This window comes from Perissodus microlepis, chromosome 13 (genome assembly GCF_051167445.1).
Source record: "Perissodus microlepis isolate ML-2025 ecotype Zambia chromosome 13, ASM5116744v1, whole genome shotgun sequence".
Taxonomy (NCBI): domain Eukaryota; kingdom Metazoa; phylum Chordata; class Actinopteri; order Cichliformes; family Cichlidae; genus Perissodus; species Perissodus microlepis.
In genome coordinates this window covers 13,950,139-13,972,960 of record NC_140473.1, presented here as the reverse complement: position 1 = coordinate 13,972,960, position 22,822 = coordinate 13,950,139, and the positions used below count along the sequence as shown (strand labels likewise).

Here is a 22,822-nt window from a genome sequence, read left to right as displayed (position 1 = left end):
TACCTGGATGCTCTGTGGGAAAGCTAATGGACAATGACAATGACTGGGGTAAAAACAAATATTAATCAATTTGCTACAATAAATATAGATGACTCATGTTGCTGAACAGACCGATGTCTCCTAAAAGGTTTTAGCAATAACATTGACTGCAACAACAATTAAAAATGTATTATTTCATGAGCCACCTTCAAATTAATGTCAAGAAAACATTAATACAATTATTAGCAGTACCTCAATCAATGGCACTTTTGAGGTACATTGAGGGACTTAAAATAACTAGACACTAATGATTTTATACCACAGTGGATGGCTGAACAATTTTCACAACCGCTTATCCACCGAGACTCTCAGCTGACACTGGCTGAGAAGAATATAAAATGGACAGGCTGACAGTTTACGTGGCTAACGGACAGACAGATAACCGTTATATTCACACACACTTAAAGCTAAGTTTAAATTAATCTTAGATTAGATTTTAAACTGCAAGAAAAAAACAGATCACTCTGACAGGGAAACAAAATAGGGAAAGGGAGATCATACAAGGAGCCAACCAGAACTCAGTAGTGGGTAGAGTGGTGTAGCAATGTCCCCTTGGGACAGTTTGCTTCACAGGCACAGTAGCCCAATACAACGTATACCTGCATGCACACAGATGCATAAAGCACAATTTACAAAACCTAATCCTGGATTCAAATGTATTATGATGTCAACATAAACCATGAGGAAGAGGATTCAAATAAAAAAAATTTATAAAAAATACAGAGGCTTTTTAAAGGACCCTCACTTGATGTAAATGTCTTATGTTATCAAGGGTACTGAAACTTCCTGTATGGCAGCCTTGTTAAGCACTGCTCCACCATGATACTCACATCTTTAATTCAAATGTACCATTTAATTCATTTTTAACTTCTCAGCAGGAGTTCGTGCAGTTGTGCTTTGACTGCCTTGCAGATGTAATCTGATCTATTCATTTTGAATGGAATTATGATTTCCATACCGTCATCATAACACCATATTTTGCTCAGAAGTGCTGCCTAAACAAACCCAGCGACAGTATGCAGTATATGCCCCAAAAAAACAAGATGCTGAGATGATGTTCAGATTTATGATTTGTTCACACCAGAGCTGTTCACAGCTTATGACAAAGAGAAATAAGACTAAATAAATACAAACAAGGAGTCTTAATGACATAAAAACAGCAGTTTATATTGTTGTCATTGTTTCGTTTTGTTTTTTAAAATAAAAATTCGAAAACATGTCCCCAATAAATTGGTACACAGTCTGAGGCTTGTCCCACCATTCAGTCATTACCTTCACACAGTCACAACAATTTGCTCAAGCACTACAGGAGCCAGTTAAACCAATTAGTTTAAAACAAGTGCACTGTTGGATTAAGGGGGTTAACCGTGTCCGTGAATTGGTCTGAAGCCGTCCGTCCAATCTGCCCTCCTTTATATGCTTGTAATTGAATTTCGCACAGAATTAAAAGCAGATTAAGCTGATGCATTTTAAATCACCCCATTCATTTCCAAACCTTGTTCATGCACCATGCGCCTCCCCGCAGAAATGCCCGAACACCCCGTTTCTCTCTATTTTTACGCGAGTGGGGATTCGGGTTGCAGCTCAGAGCTCGTTGCTCGCTGCAATCTGCTGTGTTGGTGTTTGACCCTGCAGTGGCTTTGAATGGAGACAGAAGGGAGACCAGCGTCATTCTGACGAGTGGTCCGTGCGGAGCGCATTTAGAATCGCGTTTGCAGTGTGCTCAAACAACCTGCGGTCACTGCAGACGCACAAGCAACAGCTGCAGTTCATCGGGCACACAAAACACCTGGAAGCATGTCTGGCATCACTGGGAACGTGGACTGCGAGGAGTGCTTATCTTCTGGACATCTACCCAACAGCACGGAGTTACATGTGCATCCCACCTTGGATGACGACGAGGAACTTCTGAGATACATTTGGAGAGAGTATTTACACCCCAAGCAGTATGAATGGGTTCTCATTGTGGCTTACATTATTGTATTCTTCGTTTCACTCATTGGGAACTCGCTTGGTGAGTCGTACCTTTAAATACATTCATTTCTCTCTCTCTCCATTCATCTTAACAACTTGCAAAAATCATAAAGCAAAAGCACACTTCGAGCAACTTTTTCCCACCTCTCCATAATATCAGCGCAAAGATTACTTGAAGTATGAGAAAAATCCAAATCAAGAGCGATCAGTAACTAAAGAAGCGCATTCCCCCCCTCTGTGATGTTCACTAATCGCAGTCGCGCCTCTGCTGATGTGGAAGCATCAATGAGGAGGAGAAACCGTCAATCAGTCCAGGAAAGCGAGGTTAATTTTGGAAAATCGGTAACCTTTTGATTTCTTTGAAGATACAAAAATAAATTATTTCACACCGTGCATTTGCGTAACTTGCAAGTTTTGCAGACCTATTGTCTGCGAAATTCCATTATTGGACTGCTTTGTTGCTTGTGTATTTTCTCAATGGTTTAGCAGCAGGGGCAGTTTTACTATTTAACAAAGAGAAGTCAGACTGACCTGTAGCTCTGTTTTTTTTTATTGTGAAATTTCTTATCGGGCTGCTACCACACATTTGAGAACCTCCTTCTTTGTGTCAGTGTGGGAGTCTTAGTTATGCTCTACTGAAGCTCGATTGTCACAGTCACTAAAATAACCTGCTCTTTTTCCGCTTGCACTTTGATCTATTTCAACTTTGAAAGCTGTCTTTGTGCAGGCTTGTGTTCTATGCCTCATCTCAGGGTTCCCACTAGCTATTTTTAGACTTTTTTTGGTAACAAGGAAAAGGGCCCCCACATAGATGCAGCTGTGCACTGCAGAATTGCACTCCAGCTTGGAAGGCTGAAGGTGTGCCACATTATCTGTCATTTTAGGCAGCATTTATCAATCTAATAATTTGTATGGTATTTCAGCGAGGAAGACAGCATTCACCCTCTTGCCATCTTCATTATCCTTAATGCAACACCCACTCCCCAGACAGTGGATGACATTTTGAAATGGGCCACTGGAAATGCTGTCCAAGAGAATTTTGTAGATGCTTTCAGAAAACAGCTTTCCACCCTTGTGCAGAGTCTACTTCCACTTTTATGGTTTTAGTCTCACAATAGAATGAACAGACACTCTGAAAATGATACATGAGTGGATAAGTTACGATTCCAGAAATCAGACAGGCCAGCTATTCACAGTCTAATGTTCAACAGTTTCATATTATACATGTTAAGTGAAATAAGCAGGGTTATCATTTGCTTTTTAAAGCTCAGATTACAAAAATATGTGCTTTATAGTACTGGTTTACTAATAATACCTGGTTGCTGATGTAATCAATGTTTTAGTAAATACTTCATAAATGACACAGAAGTCATTTAGGAAACAAATTTGCATTTCTTTGCCGAACAGAGCAATCAAGGACATTGGATGGGTCCATGTGTGTTTAATCAGTATTGCCATGAGTTTCAAAGCCAGAGATGACAGGTTCTCATTATAACTGTCAGTGTTAGATGAGGAAGCACAGCGCAAATCTTTTAAATCATCGCAGCTTCTCTTTCTTTGTTTCCTGCACTGTGTGCTGTTTTCTCTTGCTGCAGTTTTACCTGCTATGAACAGCAGGAAGTGACAACAAAGGTGTCACCCCTGCCTGGAGAATCTCTTCCATAGACAGAAGTGAAGAGAAAAAAAAATCATAAAATCAGCATTTACTGTTGCATTTTTTATTCCTATAAGGGAAAAGGAATCCAGTGGAATTTTTGCTAGAGCTGAAAGTATTTGTTCTCATAGTAAATGGCCTTGCTGCTGTAATGGATTCAGGCACACATTGTACAGTAGGTACTCAATTTAAAACTTTAGTCTTCTTTTTCGTAGAGGGTCTTTCAGTGTAATCCTCTTTAGCATTTCTTTCCTGCTGCTGTAAGTACAAATTTTGATTCATCAAATCGCTGCCTGTATTAACTTCACTGTTCACTGACAATGTTAGCGACCACCTGGCGAGCATAACATTAAGCAACTAAAGCACCAGATATTTCCCTCAGAGAGTTGGCAGAGACTGAACATGGAGTAAAAAGTAAAGAGAAACCACTAATAAATCTGCTCTGTATGTGATGGATGTTTAACTACAAGAAGATTTTTGCTGAAATGTTTGCAACATTATTATGCTTTTAAACCTTGGACACAGTGTGTACACTTTGTGTTCAAGGCACAGTGTGTACATTTTGTGTTCAAGGCTCTCACCTTCCCATGCCAACATTTTACCCCATAGGCACTGAAACATTATCTAAAATTCCAACTAATAATGGGCGGGCAATTGTCATTAGATCATCAGAAACATTAGGGCATAGGTGTCAAACTCTGGCCCACGGGCCAAATTTGGCCCGCAGCCTAATTACATTTGGCCCGCGAAGCCATGCCAAATTACTATTAGAGTTGGCCTACTGGTATTATACAGCTAATATATATATATATTGTTTAGTATTAAGCTTTGCTTGTTCCATATTCAGTTTTTCAGCAAAACGTGTTTGAGTCCATAAGAAAAGATTCATTCTTATATCTGGAGGAATAAATATATTTCAATAAATATCAACGTTAGCCCGCAATTTTGTTCCAGTTTTGAATTTTGGCCCACTGTGTATTGGAGTTTGACACCCCTGCATTAGGGCTACTTACCCTGCTCAACTTCTTGTTAACACAACAATCCAATGAGGCAGACATATGGCAGCAACTCAGTGCGCTCCTCCTCATGTTGACACGGTCAAGACGACTTACTGAAGTTCAAACTGAGCATCAGAATGGGGAAGAAGGGTAATTTAAGTGGCTTTGAATGTGACACATGGTTGTTTTTGCCAGAAGGACTGGTTTGAATATTTCAGAAACTGCTGATCTACTGGGCAGAAAAACATCCCTCTGGTTGCGTTATTCATTCAGAGGTCAGAGGAAAATGACCAGACTGCCTTGAGATGATAGAAAGGTAACATAAACTCGAATAACCATTCTTTAGAACTAAGGTATACCAAACTGGATCACTAAACACATAAGATCTCAAACCTTGTATTCTGGTGCTGGGCTACAGCAGCTAAATTCCACACTGGACGCCACTCCTGTCAGCAAGGAACGGGAAACCGAGGCTGTGATTCACACAGGCTCATCTAGATTAGACAATAGAAGACTGGAAAAATGTTGCCTGCTCTGATGAGTCATAATTTCTGCTGCAACATTCGTATGGTGAGAATTTAGCATGAGCAACATGAAACAACATGATCAACATGAAACATGATCCTGTCTTGAATCACTGGATCAGGCTACTGGTGTTGTACTTGTGTGAGGGATATTATCGTGACTCACTTTGGTCCCCTTATGAGTGTAGTTTAAACACCACAGTCTTCTTGAGCATTGTTATGACCTCAGTATACCCATCTTTTAATGGCTGCTTCCAGCAGGATAAAGTACATTGCCACGAAGCTCAAATCCCACTCAAACTGGTTTCTTAAACATGACAGTGAGCTCACTGTACTCAAATGGCCTCCACAGTCACCCGAGCTCAATCCAATAGAGCACCTTAGGGCAGTGTTTCCCAACCTTTTTGTTGGGAAACCAGAGCACCTTAGGGCAAGGTTTCACTGAAATATGGTTTTCTAATGTGAAAACCATATTTCACATTACAAAAATCACACGGCACAACAAACAAAAATATCACAAAAAGCATATTGATCATTTTTACCCGCACATCAGGTATAGCAGAATTGGCTCAGTTTGTCCACAGTACACATTCTTTTCTTCTTCTGACAACTACTCACGCTAGGGTCTTAATATGGGTCGGAATTTCTCCAGGGACCATGTCAGATTAACTAATTTTCCTTTCAAATATTTCTCTATTGCTTTTACACGATGTGCTTTCTTCTTTGCCTTCTTCTGTTTTACTGGCAGTTGGCAGCCCATTTAATTAGAGCAGGCAGTTGTACTGCCCTCTAGTGAAAGAGAATGTAATTGTTCTGCATGTTACTCACGCTAATTGCTTAGAGTACCAATCAGGTGGAACCAGATAATCTTCCGAGGCACACCTGATCATTTCTCACGGCACAGTGGTTGGGAAACACTGCCTTAGGTATATGATGGAAGGAGCGCTTCACATCATGGATGTGAGGCCAAAGAATCTGCAGTAACTGTAATGTAACCATGTCAATATGGACCAAAATCTCTGAGAAATGTTTCCATCACCTTGTTAAATGTATTCAATGAAGAAATAAGACCGTTCTCTAAAACTCCTAAACTACCAAGGTCTACCTAACAAAGCATCAAGTGAGTGTAGAGTAGGTAACTAGTGATACAGCCAGTTAATCACACTTTAATCGTCTCCCATTTATTTCATTGCAAACTTCAGTTGGTTTTAACCATAGCTGGACTGGCCATCGGTGGGCGGGCCCGATGCTGACCGATGTGTAAAAATAACTCAGTTGTTTGGTGGTGGTTTCTATGGCGGAGCTTTCGCAGAGGCCAGCAGGTGGATGAGGGAAAGGGGAGGCAGGAGGAGGAGAGACCCGAGGCGGCGGTCCGAGTGTCAGGTGAACTGAACATCAGGTAAGAAGTTATGACCTGCAGTCTATCTGGGTCAGATATAAACCAAGTTTAGGTGGAGTTTATTTTCGTTGTGCTGACTTTTTACAGTAAGTTACAATAACTCGTACTGCATACTAGCCAACATGACTGAGTTTCTATACAGCTGGGCGGGTGCTATGATGTTACTGATAGTGAACTTTATTTTATTTATAAGGTTAGTTAGTAGAGTTGCCAACTGCTCCTTAAAAAATGGAATGGTCCCTCATTCAGAGAAAGTTATTGTGTCATTACGCTGTCAGCTGGCTCTTCTTCTCTCATTCTCTGCCCCTCTCTCGCCTGTTGCTACTTCAATCATGAAACTGATCAATGATCAGCTGATCGGCATTGCTGTCTTGTTTGTTTGTCTCCCACTTTGCACCAGAAAGAGGAAACCAGCGGATGTCGCGCTAAACAACAGCAGCATATTTAAGCTTGATCAGCTGTTGTTAGAATTTATTTTATATTAATTTCTAGTATCAGCTGATGTTTGCTGGAGCCACAGCTGTAAAAGCTGCTGGTCTTGATATCGGTTTGGTTATCTGGTGAGAGGGAAACATGAAGATGAAACCAGGAGATGTCCTTACTGAATCATCAGAGCTGAACAGGTGATGGAGAAACAGGTTTACCTTTTAGGTGACATGAATGAGTTGAAGGGAAGTTATGAACTGTTTCTGAGAGACAAATAACACCAGGATCCTTTTTTTTATGTAGCTGACAGCTGGTAACTGTGCAGGGGCGGGTCTAGCAAAGTTTTGCCAGGGGGCCAGGTAGGGCATTAACGGGGAAAGGGGGGCACAAAGAAATACTTTTCTTTCTTATTCTCATTTAAAATGTCTGGCTGTTATTAAATAATTATCTGAAGCTTACAACCAAAGTTTTCATCTGATGTAAAATGTATAGAAATCATACATATACCAACAAGACAGTGTACATCACTGTCACAACAGTGTCTGTTTTCATTCAAAGGCTTTATGGCTTTTCCTGTAATACCTGGTGGGTCTCTAGTCAAAATGCCCAGGCCGATTTTTGTCCCAGTCCAACCCTGGTCTTAACTGGTCCACGCTTTTTCTTTAAATCCATAGATGATGAAGCTTTTTAACATTTAGTGCATAAACTTTGGAATGGCACTTCCTCACTCATTAGGTCAACAAAATCAATAGTCTGTTTTTAAATGTCTGCTGAAAACACATTTTTAGAGATTAGATTTTCTTTTAAACGCACTCTACTTGTTTTCATTTTTTGGCAATGTGCCCTATAAAGGGCAGCGGGTATATTATTTGCCATCGCCAGAAACGTATATCAGAAGCAGATGCGGGCCTTTTTTTTGCCTTTAATGATAAACTTATAAATAAACTTATTATGACTGCATTGAGAGGAGAGATCTTTGAAGTAGGCATGCACATCTGCTGCTGTGGCAGACACCCACAGGCAGCTGCAGGGGTGGCCGTGGGAGGTAGAGTGGGTCGTCTACTAATCGGAAGGTCGGTGATTCAATCCCCGGATCCTGTAGAATGCATGTTGAAGGATCCTTGGGCAAGATGCTGAAACCCAAGTTTCCCCTGATGCTGATCCACTGCAGTGTGTGTGTGTGTGTGTGTGTGTGTGTGTGTGTGTGTGTGTGTGTGTGTGTGTGTAAATGTTAGACAAAGAATAAAAGTGCTGTATAAATATGTGTGTGAGTGGCTGAACAAGTGCACAGTTACAGTAGAAAAGCACCCAGTCCATTGGCTATTTAGCATACCTTCTGAAATTACTAGTTATTATCTCAGCTGGGTTCATGTCTGGACCTACAGTAGGTTCATTCTTTTTTCTGCGTGTGTGTGTGTGTGTGTGTGTGCGCCAACATCTTAGATCTGACTTGCTGACTAAAGAGATAACCTTCTTTGGAAAATCAATCAGCATATTTTATACATTAACTTGAACCACACAAATCTGTGTACTTGTATAATAAATCATACTGTTATGTAAAAAGTAGAGCAGCAAATGTCCTGTGAAACAGTACTATCTCCTGTGTGATGCTCTAATCAGTAAATGCTTGGCGAAAGTTCAAACAAGAATTTAAACATGCATGTTAAATTTTACAGGACTATTTGACATTTATGTCTTTTTTGTTTAAGAATAATTGATCACAAGCGCTTTAAAAAAAAAAAAGCAGTCCTCCATACTATTTTTTTTACTATAACAACAGTAGAAACTGTTTGAACTAACTAACTAATTACCACACAGAGCCTGCAACAATTCAACTCAATAATCGTACACTGTGCACAGCTATCCAGCTGAAACAAGGAAATATTATCCAGCTCGAGTGTTTTTCTGATCACCTCTTGTCCATTACTTAATAGCTTTTAACAGTACATTGGTTCCAGTTCCACCTGAGTGATTCTGGCTTGCTAAATGTAGCTATATATATATATTTTTTAAAGCCCCTCATTATCTTTGCTTCAGCTTCCATGCACTTATTATCTACCTGTGAGTTTCTGCAAGTAGGTTACTGGGAGTTTGATATTTTGATATTTATAAATCTATGGTATAATGTGCATTAGTCCTTTTTATATTTCCTAGGCATCACAGCATTATACAGGGAGTGCAGAATTATTAGGCAAGTTGTATTTTTGAGGAATAATTTTATTATTGAACAACAACCATGTTCTCAATGAACCCAAAAAACTCATTAATATCAAAGCTGAATGTTTTTGGAAGTAGTTTTTAGTTTGTTTTTAGTTTTAGCTATTTTAGGGGGATATCTGTGTGTGCAGGTGACTATTACTGTGCATAATTATTAGGCAACTTAACAAAAAACAAATATATACCCATTTCAATTATTTATTTTTACCAGTGAAACCAATATAACATCTCCACATTCACAAATATACATTTCTGACATTCAAAGACAAAACAAAAACAAATCAGCGACCAATATAGCCACCTTTCTTTGCAAGGACACTCAAAAGCCTGCCATGCATGGATTCTGTCAGTGTTTTGATCTGTTCACCATCAACATTGCGTGCAGCAGCAACCACAGCCTCCCAGACACTGTTCAGAGAGGTGTACTGTTTTCCCTCCTTGTAAATCTCACATTTGATGATGGACCACAGGTTCTCAATGGGGTTCAGATCAGGTGAACAAGGTGGCCATGTCATTAGTTTTTCTTCTTTTATACCCTTTCTTGCCAGCCACGCTGTGGAGTACTTGGACGCGTGTGATGGAGCATTGTCCTGCATGAAAATCATGTTTTTCTTGAAGGATGCAGACTTCTTCCTGTACCACTGCTTGAAGAAGGTGTCTTCCAGAAACTGGCAGTAGGACTGGGAGTTGAGCTTGACTCCATCCTCAACCCGAAAAGGCCCCACAAGCTCATCTTTGATGATACCAGCCCAAACCAGTACTCCACCTCCACCTTGCTGGCGTCTGAGTCGGACTGGAGCTCTCTGCCCTTTACCAATCCAGCCACGGGCCCATCCATCTGGCCCATCAAGACTCACTCTCATTTCATCAGTCCATAAAACCTTAGAAAAACCAGTCTTGAGATATTTCTTGGCCCAGTCTTGACGTTTCAGCTTGTGTGTCTTGTTCAGTGGTGGTCGTCTTTCAGCCTTTCTTACCTTGGCCATGTCTCTGAGTATTGCACACCTTGTGCTTTTGGGCACTCCAGTGATGTTGCAGCTCTGAAATATGGCCAAACTGGTGGCAAGTGGCATCTTGGCAGCTGCACGCTTGACTTTTCTCAGTTCATGGGCAGTTATTTTGCGCCTTGGTTTTTCCACACGCTTCTTGCGACCCTGTTGACTATTTTGAATGAAACGCTTGATTGTTCGATGATCACGCTTCAGAAGCTTTGCAATTTTGAGACTGTTGCATCCCTCTGCAAGATATCTCACTATTTTTGACTTTTCTGAGCCTGTCAAGTCCTCCTTTTGACCCATTTTGCCAAAGGAAAGGACGTTGCCTAATAATTATGCACACCTGATATAGGGTGTTGATGTCATTAGACCACACCCCTTCTCATTACAGAGATGCACATCACCTAATATGCTTAATTGGTAGTAGGCTTTCGAGCCTATACAGCTTGGAGTAAGACAACATGCATGAAGAGGATGATGTGGACAAAATACTCATTTGCCTAATAATTCTGCACTCCCTGTAGTGCTATGTTAATTTTGATTAAAAAAAACCTTAATTGGGCTGTCAACTGGATCATTTGTTCTCATTCTAAATATAAAAAGAATCCCAAATAATCCACAGTTCAGGTTATTGTTGTTTAACCTCATCAAAGGGAAGCCTGAGACTTCTCAACACAACACTCAGTTCTTGTAACCTTGCTGTGTTGCAGCTAAACTAAATAATAGTTTTAGGATTTGTTTTTGATCTGTTGTTTGTAGTTTATTTATTTCTTACCTCTCCTCGGCTCCAGTCTAGTTTGAATCCAGCAAATCCCAAACCAGGTCCCGGTCCTTTAGGACTCTTTTTATCGTCATGGTCCTGGGGGATGTCAGGGGGAGTTTTGTCTGATGTTTGAAGGACGTTTTGATTGTAAGCAAATGTAAAGCAGGCCCACTCTCTTAATGAAATTAAATTTGTTTTCCCACTGTTTCTTTATTATTGTCTTTTGAATGATGGATTGAGCTCTGCTGTAAGTTAATTTTGTGCTCAGTATTTAATTTCCTGAATTGGGAGGTGCTTCTGACTATGCAGACATGAGTTTTAGCGCCTCTCGAGTCATTTTATAGGTTGTTTATTGAGCAGGCCATAGTAGGTATATTGACAGGGGTGCTACTGAAATGGGGAAAAGCCTGGTGCAAAGCTGTTTCCTCAGTTTTTAGTTTTTATCATCTTTTAGATGGAGATTCTAAATAAATTCTACATGTATTTTTCCACAACTTCGATTCATTTTCTTAGCTTTGTTGTTTTTTTTGTCCAAATGCAGTAAATAGGGTACACCAACCCACTGCTCTGAAGAAAAGGGGAATAAAAAAGAAGATTGGACCACTGAAAGAGCCTTTCATTTTTGCCTCCACCACTCACTCAGCCTGGGACCAGAATTGGCTGATTTTTAGCATGGACTGGTGACAATAAACATAATGAGCTTCGTAAATCACCCTCACCGTCTCTGTTATTTTATTATGCTTTGTGATATGTTGCAGCTGGTGAATCAGACCAGGAGGAAACCCAAAGCCGTGAATTTTCTTTGGGTTATTTTTTTGCAGGGCTACTTATGACCACTGAAAAATGAAATGGGAAAGCAGTGGCTCACATATTTTCTACTACAATTATTTAGGCAGTAGCATAGTTTTGGATTTTTTTAATGATTGTTTTCCATTTTTGTAATCACTCACCTCTATGAGCTCATCTTCAGCCCCCCATCAGTATCAGTATAATATTAATTTCTATGGATAGAAATTCTGTGCATATCCAGGTGATGGAGCGTCTCCACATCAGTCTTATCTCTGCTTTTTGTAGATGATATCCTTTGGTTTTATTGGGCATTGAGCTCGCTTAAGAGTGGTTCACAGCTGAGTGTGAAATGCAAAGAATGAGAATTAGCAGTTCCGAGTCCAGGGCCGTGGTTCTCAGGTGAAAAAGAATAGAGTGCACACTGCACTCCACCTTTTTCAGGGCTGACTCACTGATGAGTGCTTTTTGAGGAGGAGTTAACATATTTTAAGAAACTGTAGCAGGAGACCGACAGATCAAGTGGTGCGGTGTCTGCAGTGATGTGGATGGTGTGCTGATCTGTTGTGCTGAAGAGAAAGCTAAGCGTGTAGGCAATACAGTAGATTTGACGGTTGAACTACGTTCCTACCTTCACCTATGACCATGAACTGTGGGAATTCAAAATCAATTCAAAATCAAAACAAGTAGCTGAAATGAGGGTGGCTTTGCTCAATTTTAGTAATAGGATGAGAAGCTCAGTTATTCAGGAGGGACTAGGAATAGAGCCACTACTCCTTCACATTGAAAGGAAACAATCAGTAAGGGTTTTTGACCAAGATGTTTCCAGGACACCTCCATTCGGTGGCCAACCAGGACACATCGTAACTTCTGACTTTTGACTTCATCTGTGGAAGCTACAAGATGCCGAGCCCGAATGCAGCGTAACTAAGGAAGGTTTCAGAGTCATAGACCTAACTATAAGCTTTATCCGAAAGGAAAATTTTAAGCCTGATATTAAAAGTGGGGAGCGTATTTGTCTCCTGAATCCAAACTGGGAGCTGGTTCACAGGAGAGGTGCCTGGAAGCAGAAGGCTCTGCCTACCATTCTACTTTTAAGTACCCTAAGAGTCTTAGGGGTAGGAGTAAGTAAGTCTGCAGTTCAAGAGTTAAGTGGTCTCTTGGGGTGATACTGTACGATACTTTCTTTAAGATAAGATGGGGAATGATTATTTAAGGTATTGTATGTGAGGGAGAGGATTTTAAATTAAATTCTGTGTTTAACAAGGAGCCAATGAAGAGAATTCAATATGGCTTCTCTTCATTGGTTCCTTCATTGATTTGGCTCTCTGTTTAGTACAATCTACTTTTGGCTTTTTGGGGAGTTTTTAGGACATCCTGATAATAATAAATTACAATAAGTCAGCCTAGAAGTAATAAACGGAGTCTATAGGTATATAATTTAAGTTGAATTTACTGTCAGAGGCCATAAGAAGATTATTTGTAACTACTACAAACATAGATTGATTTTCACAAGGATATTTCTCCTGTATAGTAAAAGATAATATTTTATATCATTTTGCTTCCTCATAATGTAAACACTAAAACTAACTGTAGAATCTTCCATTTCTTCATTTTTAAACTCTTATTTTGTGGTGCAGTAATTTCAGTAACAGTAATTGTTCAAATATTTCATTTACAAAACATTACAGATAAAGTGGGAGATACTGCATATAATTTTAAACTGATTTTAGCATTTTATTTTGGGTTTAGACCAGAGAGTAATAGAAAAGCCTGTAATCTGTCAACATTTTCTTAAAAATTATGATATTGAATGTTAGTATTCTATCGTGGCCATAAACAGACATTTCAGTGTAAGCAAAGTTCTAAAAATGATCTATTAATCATACATTTTATAAAGAAATAAAAATTGGACTTGTCATCAGAGTTGGCACTGAAAATTGCAGTTTCTTTATTTGCAGTTCACTTCTGGCTCCAAAAACAGTAAGAGACAGTATGACAGCAGTCAAAATGCAGTCATTTACCTGTGGGCGATTGTGGCTCAAGAGTTGGGCGTTCACCTTGTAATCGGAAGGTTGCCGGTTCGAGCCCCGGCTTGGACAGTCTCGGTCGTTGTGTCCTTGGGCAAGACACTTCACCCGTTGCCTACTGGTGGTGGTCAGAGGGCCCGGTGGCGCCAGTGTCCGGCAGCCTCGCCTCTGTCAGTGCGCCCCAGGGTGGCTGTGGCTACAATGTAGCTGCCATCACCAGTGTGTGAATGTGTGTGTGAATGGGTGGATGACTGGACATGTAAAGCGCTTTGGGGTCCTTAGGGACTAGTAAAGCGCTATATAAATACAGGCCATTTACCATTTAAAGCCTGACTTCAGAAACCAGTAAGCAATCAGCTTACTCAATCACAATTTGTATCACGTCAGCTGCTTCCCCGATACTCACTCCTGTTTTTGGATTTAACTGAAATCAACAAGATGTGAGCAGATGTTTCACAAGCTATCATGGGTGATTTCTAACCCCTAGACATAAGGTAGTATGAAAAGTGGAATTCAGTAAGTGAATCTATTCAGCATCATCACTTTAAACATAAGCGGATGTTTTCTAGCCTTGATGTAATCTAACATTGAACGCCACAGCCTGCCCTGCACCATTACTGTAAACCTTACAACAGTACGTCAAACTGCCTGTTATAGTATTTGAATAACAATGTTAGCGTAGTCAGAGCATGCAGTATTGCCAGTGAAACTTCTGATGATTTGCTCTCAAAGCTGCTCAAATAATCCCCCCCCCCCACCTACACACACACACACACACACTGCCTAGCTCGTGGTCTCGGCATCACTGAAGTAAGGAGAGCATGATTAGTATATTGGGCTCAGCTGCCCCATCAGCCAGCCCGGCACCATTGCACCATTACCCATTGCACCACCCCTCCTCTGCAGCGGAACCGCAGACCACATCCCGCCACAGTTAGTATACTTCATTTATTATGCAAGATGTTTTACATAAACATAATTCAACAACACACTGCACATAGATCCATCGGATCTAAAAACTAAAAATGTATTAAGCCATCACTAAGGGCATAATTGAGCAGTCCGTACCTATGAAAATCTCTCAAACTTTCTTGCATCTTTTTTTCTCTCCCTGGGAAATATAACAACTGTGTATTTATGGAGCTAGCAGACAGAGTTTGTGTGTTTGGTGATATTTGTCAAACTGTTTTAAAAGCTGCATTTTAAATGATCTTCCTTTAAAAATTTGGTTTATGCTCACCTGTACCAAGTGCCATGACTGCAGCTATATTTACTTTGCACCATAAATGCACAACCAGGTGAGAAGAAAAACAGGGCTGACGGATGTCATTATTTTGTCATTACTGTGCAAGTGTCACCTTGCTATCAATGCAAGAAACATCAGGCTGCAGCACACAATCAAATATGCATCAACCTGCTGATCAGATTCAATTATCCTTCACGAAGGAAGGTGCTGTCCCAAATCGTTCCAGCACACTTAAAAAACCTTGGTGTCATCAGATGATCTTCATCTCTTCATCTCAATATAGCTTTTTGGGTTTTTTTTTTTTTTACTTTAATATCTTAGTCTCTGCAATCTGTTTCTTGATTTTAGCATGTTGTCTTTACATTTTGGGCACATAAAGTATCAACAGCGTTGATAAAGTCTTTTCCGAGTTCAGATCTCACTTGTATGCACAACAGGTCAGCATCATTGGCTCTGTCTGTGAGCGTGAGCGTTAAATGGCAGAGGTGGTGACCCCTATTCTGTGTCAAAATGTCAGTCTCTTGTTACTTGTTGTTTGCAGTGATTCAGTGTTTGATGCAGCTCGAGTTCCTTTTCCCATCTAGCATCTCGTTTTTTTGTGAAAATCTTCAGATCTAAGCAAGTAATTTTTAAGAACTTACTGAAAGTTCGTAGTTTTTAGTCTAAATGTTAATTAAATTGAGAAAAAAACTCTGACAGCACAGCTTTATGGACAAAGATTTTTAGATGCTTGTAAGATCTGAACCACATCGCATTCTAGGATAATCAAGTCATATTTCAAATGGTGCTGAGATGCGTGACAGTTTCTTTCTAGTATGGCTCAAGTGAGCAGTGCTGAACTCAGATGCCTTCATTCCTTGCAGGTTAGCATTCACATGCCTGTGCAGACTCTGCCAGTTGAGTGCTTATATACCATTTCACTCTGACACAGCCTACGTTCAACCGTTTATTCTGAAGATCAAAGTGCTTCAGAACAGCCGTCATATATTCTCTTTGCTTGTTCAAAACTTGCTGTCACTTAGAGAGAAAGAGAGAAAAGGATGCTGCCATCTTAGAGCCAACAGTTAACTGACATTGTACATTAATTTAATATGATTTTTTTTTCATGTAATAGGACTCCTGATACTGAAAAACCAGTCACCTATTCGTGTGCATCACTTGACTTTACACATAAGGTTCTTGATCGATACACAAAAAGCTCTTCAGTGAAATCAAGTGGATAAACAGCATTTTCATCTTGTTCCTAGAACTCATTTGATACAATATGAAAAATAACATTGCCTACTGAAGCTTAAATGCCAACAGCGCTGTGTTGTGCAAAAGGTATCTCAATTTTGATTAGAAATTATTCCTAGATTACCTAAATCAACATATCTGTCTCCCTGATGAGCTCAATTCAAATCCTTGTGTGGCTGAACAAGAGGGAATAAAAATGGAAAGATGTATGAAAATATAGCAACACATAAGCAGACATATGTTTTTCCTTAATATTGGAGAAATCATTTCTCAGAATATGGAGCCTGTAATCAGGGCTGCTTTTCACTCTTTTGAGTTTGTTTACACTGTGAACATTTATAGAAGAACATATTGTAAGTATAAATTTCTTTGCTTAAGAGCATAAAATTGTTTGCTGTGCACCTAGATGGATTTTAATTAGATATAAATTAGACAGAGACCCAGATACAGATAAGTTTGAATAAGACATTTTTTATCTAACTGAAGCTTTTATATCAGGCGCTGCCAATTCAAAGTGACTTTGCCTGACATAGACTGACATGTGATATGGACTTTTATGCAGCTTCCCTAAAGTTTGTTGTGATTTGCTTGCCTTTGATCCGAAATGACATGACTTTGAGACTGTATTTTCTTTCAGACGGTATCTGAAAAATGGCAGAGAAAGAAATCCACACTTAAACGGATTTGATTAAAGAGGTCAACAACCAGATGAACAAAGACACAGTGGACCATTTGATTCCTTCATTTCCTGCTGTTTGTGGAAGAGATGTGCTCTCCTTTCATCTTTTGTCCCTGCACGTTGCTAATCAAATTACTATATGCTTGTAGCGCTGGCCTTATAGGGTTTCGCTTTTTTTTTTTTTTTTTACAATTTAACTGATCAATGAATAGCACATGTGTAAGAGACTAATTGAATATGGGTAGGCAAAATCTTGCTGTTTTCTGTCACAGGAGGTCATTTTTTCTAAAGATCTGTGTGGCTCTTTGTTGAATCTGTTCATGGTATATAAAGTATAAAGCTAAAGAAAATATAAATTGGATGTTAATACTTCTGTTTTCCATATTATTGAAGATAAATTCATCCCCAGCATTGCAGCTTTAATGCAAGTAAAGTAGTTTGCGTATTTGCCTAACAAGCAAAAAATCGCTGGAACGATCTCAGGAGGAGACACAAATACCCCGGAGGTGGGTTTTGTCAGGAAGGACAGCCAGTGTAGAAAATCTGCCATATCAAACATGCGGAGCTACCCGCTGTGGCAACCCCTCGTGAATAAGAGCCAACTGAAAGTACACTGTAAAACCTGACAAATTAAGTTAACTCAAATGATTTGGGGAAACCGATTGCACCAATTGATTCAAGTTTTATAACTTAAACAGTTTTGGGTTATTTAAGTACTTTATTAGAGTCCCGAGAACCCAAAGCAAATATGATAATTTAACTCAAATGCATTATGTTTATTTACTCATTGTATTTAGTATGTTTTAACTTAAACCATTAAATTTCTTGTACTAAGATGCTGTATTTATTCAAACTTATTTAAAGTGTTACATGCTCATATTCAAATTAAGTTAAATTAACTTAAATAGTTGTATTTAAACAACTTAATCCAATTGGGGAAACCGATTGCACCGAATGGTTCAAGTACTATTAACACAAAACCAAGCTATTATTCTTTCCATTCAGTTTTTATTAACTTTAACTGCAGAGAAAATACAGAATGAATACAACCATATTTTCAGTCATAAACTATGACTGCTAAAGCCATTATCAAATAACAAATAATTAGGCATTTTAAAACTTGCACTTTTAGGGAATTTTGAATGTTTTTTGTAGCATTTTGAAAATCGATTAAATGTACAAAACAGAAATTTAGTAATGTAGTCCTGATACATAGGTGTACATCATAAAAAACAATAGTCTAGAGGCAATTAGAGCCATAACAATCACAATTTTAAGTAACATTTAGTATAATAATGAAATCACATGCACTACAGCAATGCAACTATAGAAAACAGCTGAACTAAGGATGTCACTAACAAAAAATATTCTCAGAGGTATTTGTGGCTTCTCAACGGTTTTGCCCAGACCTCGAATCAAGTGAACTGGCACTCATCACACAATTAAAAAATAAAGCTTGAAAGTATACTGTACATATTGACTAATTATCAGTTATCTCCCAAAAGATTTCCATGTAACTAAAATATATTTTTAGAAATAAGCTTAAGATTACACACTATGTGAAGATTTTTTTCAATCACAAACAAAACGTCAAATATGGATTGTCTCCTTATTCTTAGCTTTCTCCACATTGCTTTTTAGAAAGCTAATTACCCTGAACAAATAAAACTATTGAAGCCATTCACAGATAACTGAAAAAGCACGAATATAGTGACCAGTGAAAAACAAACATCATCTACACAAGCTCATTTTTTAGTGTCTGCAATTTTGCTTTTAGTTGCTTTCTCTCATCGTCTAGCTTCAGCAACACTACTTGAATGAACTCAAAAAAGCCAGTACACTTCTCAGGATAGCTCAGATGCAGAGCATAGATTAGCCCAAACAAACACACCAGTGCATCAGTCCATGAGTGATGAGTCATAACAACCTGATCTTCAAGTACTATGAACACTTGGCGTGGTGAGAAAGGAACTCCTCCAGGCACCTCCTCTTCATCGACATCAGCAACCAGAGCAATTGTGGCTTCGTAGAACTCAATTTCACCCTAAGATATAATACAGAGTGCACAATTATTCATCTGTAATATCTCTGTTAAAAGCATAAATACAAATGGTCAGGCACCTTTCTTCAGTTTTTCAAATTCTATATATCATAACATGTTTTAAGTTGACAGTGAAGGTTCATTTTTCATTCATCCAGGTAGTCAAATCAAGGATGAAAGAAGTTTATAAGTCATTCAACTTCACGTCTTCAACTTTCAACCCAAGTCCAGATGACTTATAAACTCCTTTCAACCTTTTTTAAATTCAAATGTGCAAATTATTGTAATACCCAAGTACCTTGCATGTTTTGAAAATCTCTGAAGAATCCTCCTTGAGGTACATTGGTAGGCCGGCCAGAGCTGCTGTTCTAGTTGCATAGATGTCGTTTTTGTCCTAAAAACATAAATAAATAAATGTATATATATATATATATATATATATATATAAACATAACAATGGCAACTGCCAAGCAAGCAGAATGATTAGTATTTTTTAAATACCTGTTTTCCATATGTCAACAAAAGCTGCTCCATCCTTTCACCGACCCGTCCAGTTTTCCTCTTTTTGTAAAGTCCAATCAGCTGAGGAGCATAATCATCCAGTGCAGCATAAAACACATGTGGCAGATTCTGATTGGTGATCCGATGAAATTCAAAGTAGAGCTGAAGAGAATTCCAAAAATATTATAAGCAAAACACAGCATACTATATGAGCAGTAAATGTTATATACGTAGTTGTACTTACCTGTGTCTCATGAAAGAGTGCTGGCCATGGTCCCTCGCCTGGCAAAATTTGTGGGTATTGGATGAGGGCGATCAACTTTGTCAGAATGTTGATATGGAAAGCGCAGAATTGCTCTGTTTAAGTCTTCTAAGTTAAAATATCTCTTAGAAATCAAACCTTTTAAACAATGTGCCAACTCCACTGGAACGACACCTTCAAACAGGTCGTGTAGGAGGTCAGGTGGGAAGCCTGTGACAGGATGGAAGAAAGAGAGATGGTCAGAAAGAACACAGGTGTTTTTAACACCATAGTTTTCCTTAATGTCATCATTCTGAAGCTCTTGCACAATAATTATCATGAGCATCTTTTGTTCTCATTACATAATTCCCTGTAACAGCATTTTCTGTTTGCATTTCTGTTTGGGTGGCATGACAAAACCTACAGAAATATGTAGACCTGAAACTCTCATTGAAACCAGCAAGCCCATGGGCAGCAAGGTTGTCTGCCACAACAGAGTAGACAGTGGCTTTAAGACATTCACCAAGAGTCTCAATGTAGACACCTACTTCTTCAAGAGTTTTCAGATCATTTAAGAGTAGTGACAACATTTCCTTATACCCAAACGTGCGTACATCATTGGAATTGCACAGCAGAGCAAGCTGAGTGCAGTGTAGAGCAGAACGAGATTTAACTGGAAAGTTTGCCAGTGTCCAATAAACTGCAAAGACTTTATGTATTTTCTTTGAGGTACCAAGTGGGTTTGTGATCAAAATCATCCACATAAAGTATTATTGACAATTTCTGTCCCTCTTGTGACAGTAGTACATTTTCCCAGTAGTAGGATCCATCACAAAATGACATGAAATGTCCAGGAATCATTTTGTTTTTCAACAACAATTGCAAAGATGTGAGAATAGGCACATACATATAAGTGTGCTTTGACGATTCAATTAAATACTCCACAGGTTTGACATATGGAAAATTTGCTTCGTAATATGATTTCCTCCTCTTTGCTGTAGATAGTGGTCCTTCAGATGTGACACATTTATGTAAAACATTACTATCAGAAACTGCCTGACAAATCTCATCCACCAGTTTGTCCGTATATGTACAGTTGTGCTTTTTCAGTATATCTACAACTGATTTTCTAACCAGAAGTTGTGATAACAAAAACAACTGATCAATATGCTCAATAATCTCCTGTGTTGCTCTCTGGGACACATGGAGAACTGTCTGCATTTTCAAGAAAAATCCAGCCAGATTGTATTGCAAGTGCTCTTCTAAACCCTCAATTCCACTGATTTCACTGGTGGATGCCACTTGATTGTCATCTGATGACTCTACTGAATCAAGTTGCATGTCATCTTTTTGTTCTACATTTATAACACTTTGCACAATGCCTTCATCGTAACTTGTTGAATTTTGGTGGTCTCTGCATTTGTGGGCATTGAAGGTTGAGTATACATTGGTTTTAAAATTGCAGTTCTTGAAAGGACATGGAACAGTTTCTTTTCGTTTTAAATGCCCCCTCAGATGGATAAACATTTGGCTTTCAATAAATGGCTGCTTAAAATTACACACAGGGCAACAAAATCCATAATTATTCAAATCTAGATAAGAACCGTCTTTTCTTTGTGTGGGAGTGTGCATTCTTGAATGTGTATCTTTAATGAATTAAATGTACTAAATGTACACATGCATGTGTTGTAGAGACAGGGTAAGGGTGAAATTGTGGAGTACTGACCATGGTTGAGCCGATAATGCTTCAACAACATGACTTTTATGGCAGTAGAAAAACTACACAACTTGCAATTCCACATTTTGATGCCAAATCATTTTAAAATCACCTTTACTGGCTGTCTTTAGTGCAGTGCTGGATGATCTCTCGGCATGCTACTGCTCCTTCAATCGTCAGACTGTAATAACACAAAACCCATGAGGACAGAAAGCTAGCAGAACAGTTTTTACTTTCAGACTTTTACTTCACTTAAAAACAGTCAATCTGGATAACACAAGCTTTGAAAACAGTAAGATTTATTCTTGCACTAAAGTTCATTTTCAATTCAGGTTGGTCAACTACTCTATACGTTATAAAATAATAAAGCAATTTTACACAAGTGAAGTACACAATAGGCTAACCCTTGGAAAGTACAGAGTCAGAAACGTTTAGGTTTGGTGTAGTGCAGCTTTGAAAAGGTAAATTATTATTAAATGCCGCTAACCATCATATTTAAAATTTGTGAAGGCGAACTTGTCTACTAAACTCTTAAAATTAACACTAAATAAATTTTCTACTATTTTCACTGTGTCAAAAGTAGGCTACATTTGAACTTGATAAAGGTCAGAGTCAGAAAAGCCTAAACACTGATTTTACCAAAGGTTTTGTGCCATGCAGTTTGCAAAAATTAGACTACTTACCAACTATTTGATTGAAACAAGCCACCAACCGTTAATTTTTTAAATTGTGAAGCAGACTTCATACAGTGCTAGGCGGGAATTGTGTGCTGGACAGCTAAGTTACGTTTTTCTTTATAGCTACTACAACAAAGTAGTCTGATAAATTACAACAAAGTACAAAGTACAAAGCAGTCTGATAAATGTACGTTTTGTATGCTAGAAGTAAGCATTAACAAAAAAACATAAAAATAGCTTAACTTGTACTTTCCACTCTTGCAAAATTTCTCTTGACGAGGCTCGTGTCTCATGGCCGACAAGTCCAGACAAAACACTGGGGGCGGGGCTGTGGATGATGACTAATACAAATGAATTAGCGCAACTTAGTTTAAAGCAACAGTACTTAAAACGTTACAAAAACATCATGTGTACTTATTACAATAAAGTTATTATATCATATGTATACTTTTGGGTCTACCTAACACACTTCATGAAAGTTACTTTAACTATTTTTCAGAACTGAGTAAGAACAACTTACTTCTTTTAGTAAGATGCACTGTTGGGTTTTACAGTGTAGCTTTAATGTAATGTTTCAGTTTTACACAGTGCCTCTAGTGCTTTTGCCCCTATACCTGAATGTGAAGCTTTAAACCTGCGTATATGTATCCTTTACTGATACACATCTCAAACATAGTAA

At 38.7% G+C, this 22,822-nt stretch overlaps 2 protein-coding genes across 2 annotated transcripts in view; one reads left to right on the top strand and one right to left on the bottom strand.

Moving 5' to 3' along the window:
* Positions 1-1,565: 1,565 nt before the first annotated feature.
* hcrtr2 (hypocretin (orexin) receptor 2) overlaps positions 1,566-22,822 on the top strand; it is a 37,323-nt gene continuing 16,066 nt past the window's right edge. The window contains exon 1 of the mRNA XM_084948496.1: positions 1,566-2,053. Within this exon, the coding sequence (XP_084804622.1) occupies positions 1,837-2,053 (217 nt within the window). The 5' untranslated portion in view covers positions 1,566-1,836. The remainder of the gene's footprint in view (positions 2,054-22,822) is intronic.
* On the bottom strand, positions 17,944-22,817 carry LOC146374821 (uncharacterized). The gene is made up of 7 exons (XM_084949180.1): positions 22,758-22,817; positions 21,579-21,624; positions 19,909-19,980; positions 19,753-19,790; positions 19,509-19,670; positions 19,306-19,401; positions 17,944-19,010 (listed from the first exon to the last, which is right to left on the bottom strand). Exons 1-7 carry the CDS (start codon positions 22,815-22,817, stop codon positions 18,702-18,704), a joined length of 783 nt encoding a protein of 260 aa, XP_084805306.1. The 3' UTR covers positions 17,944-18,701.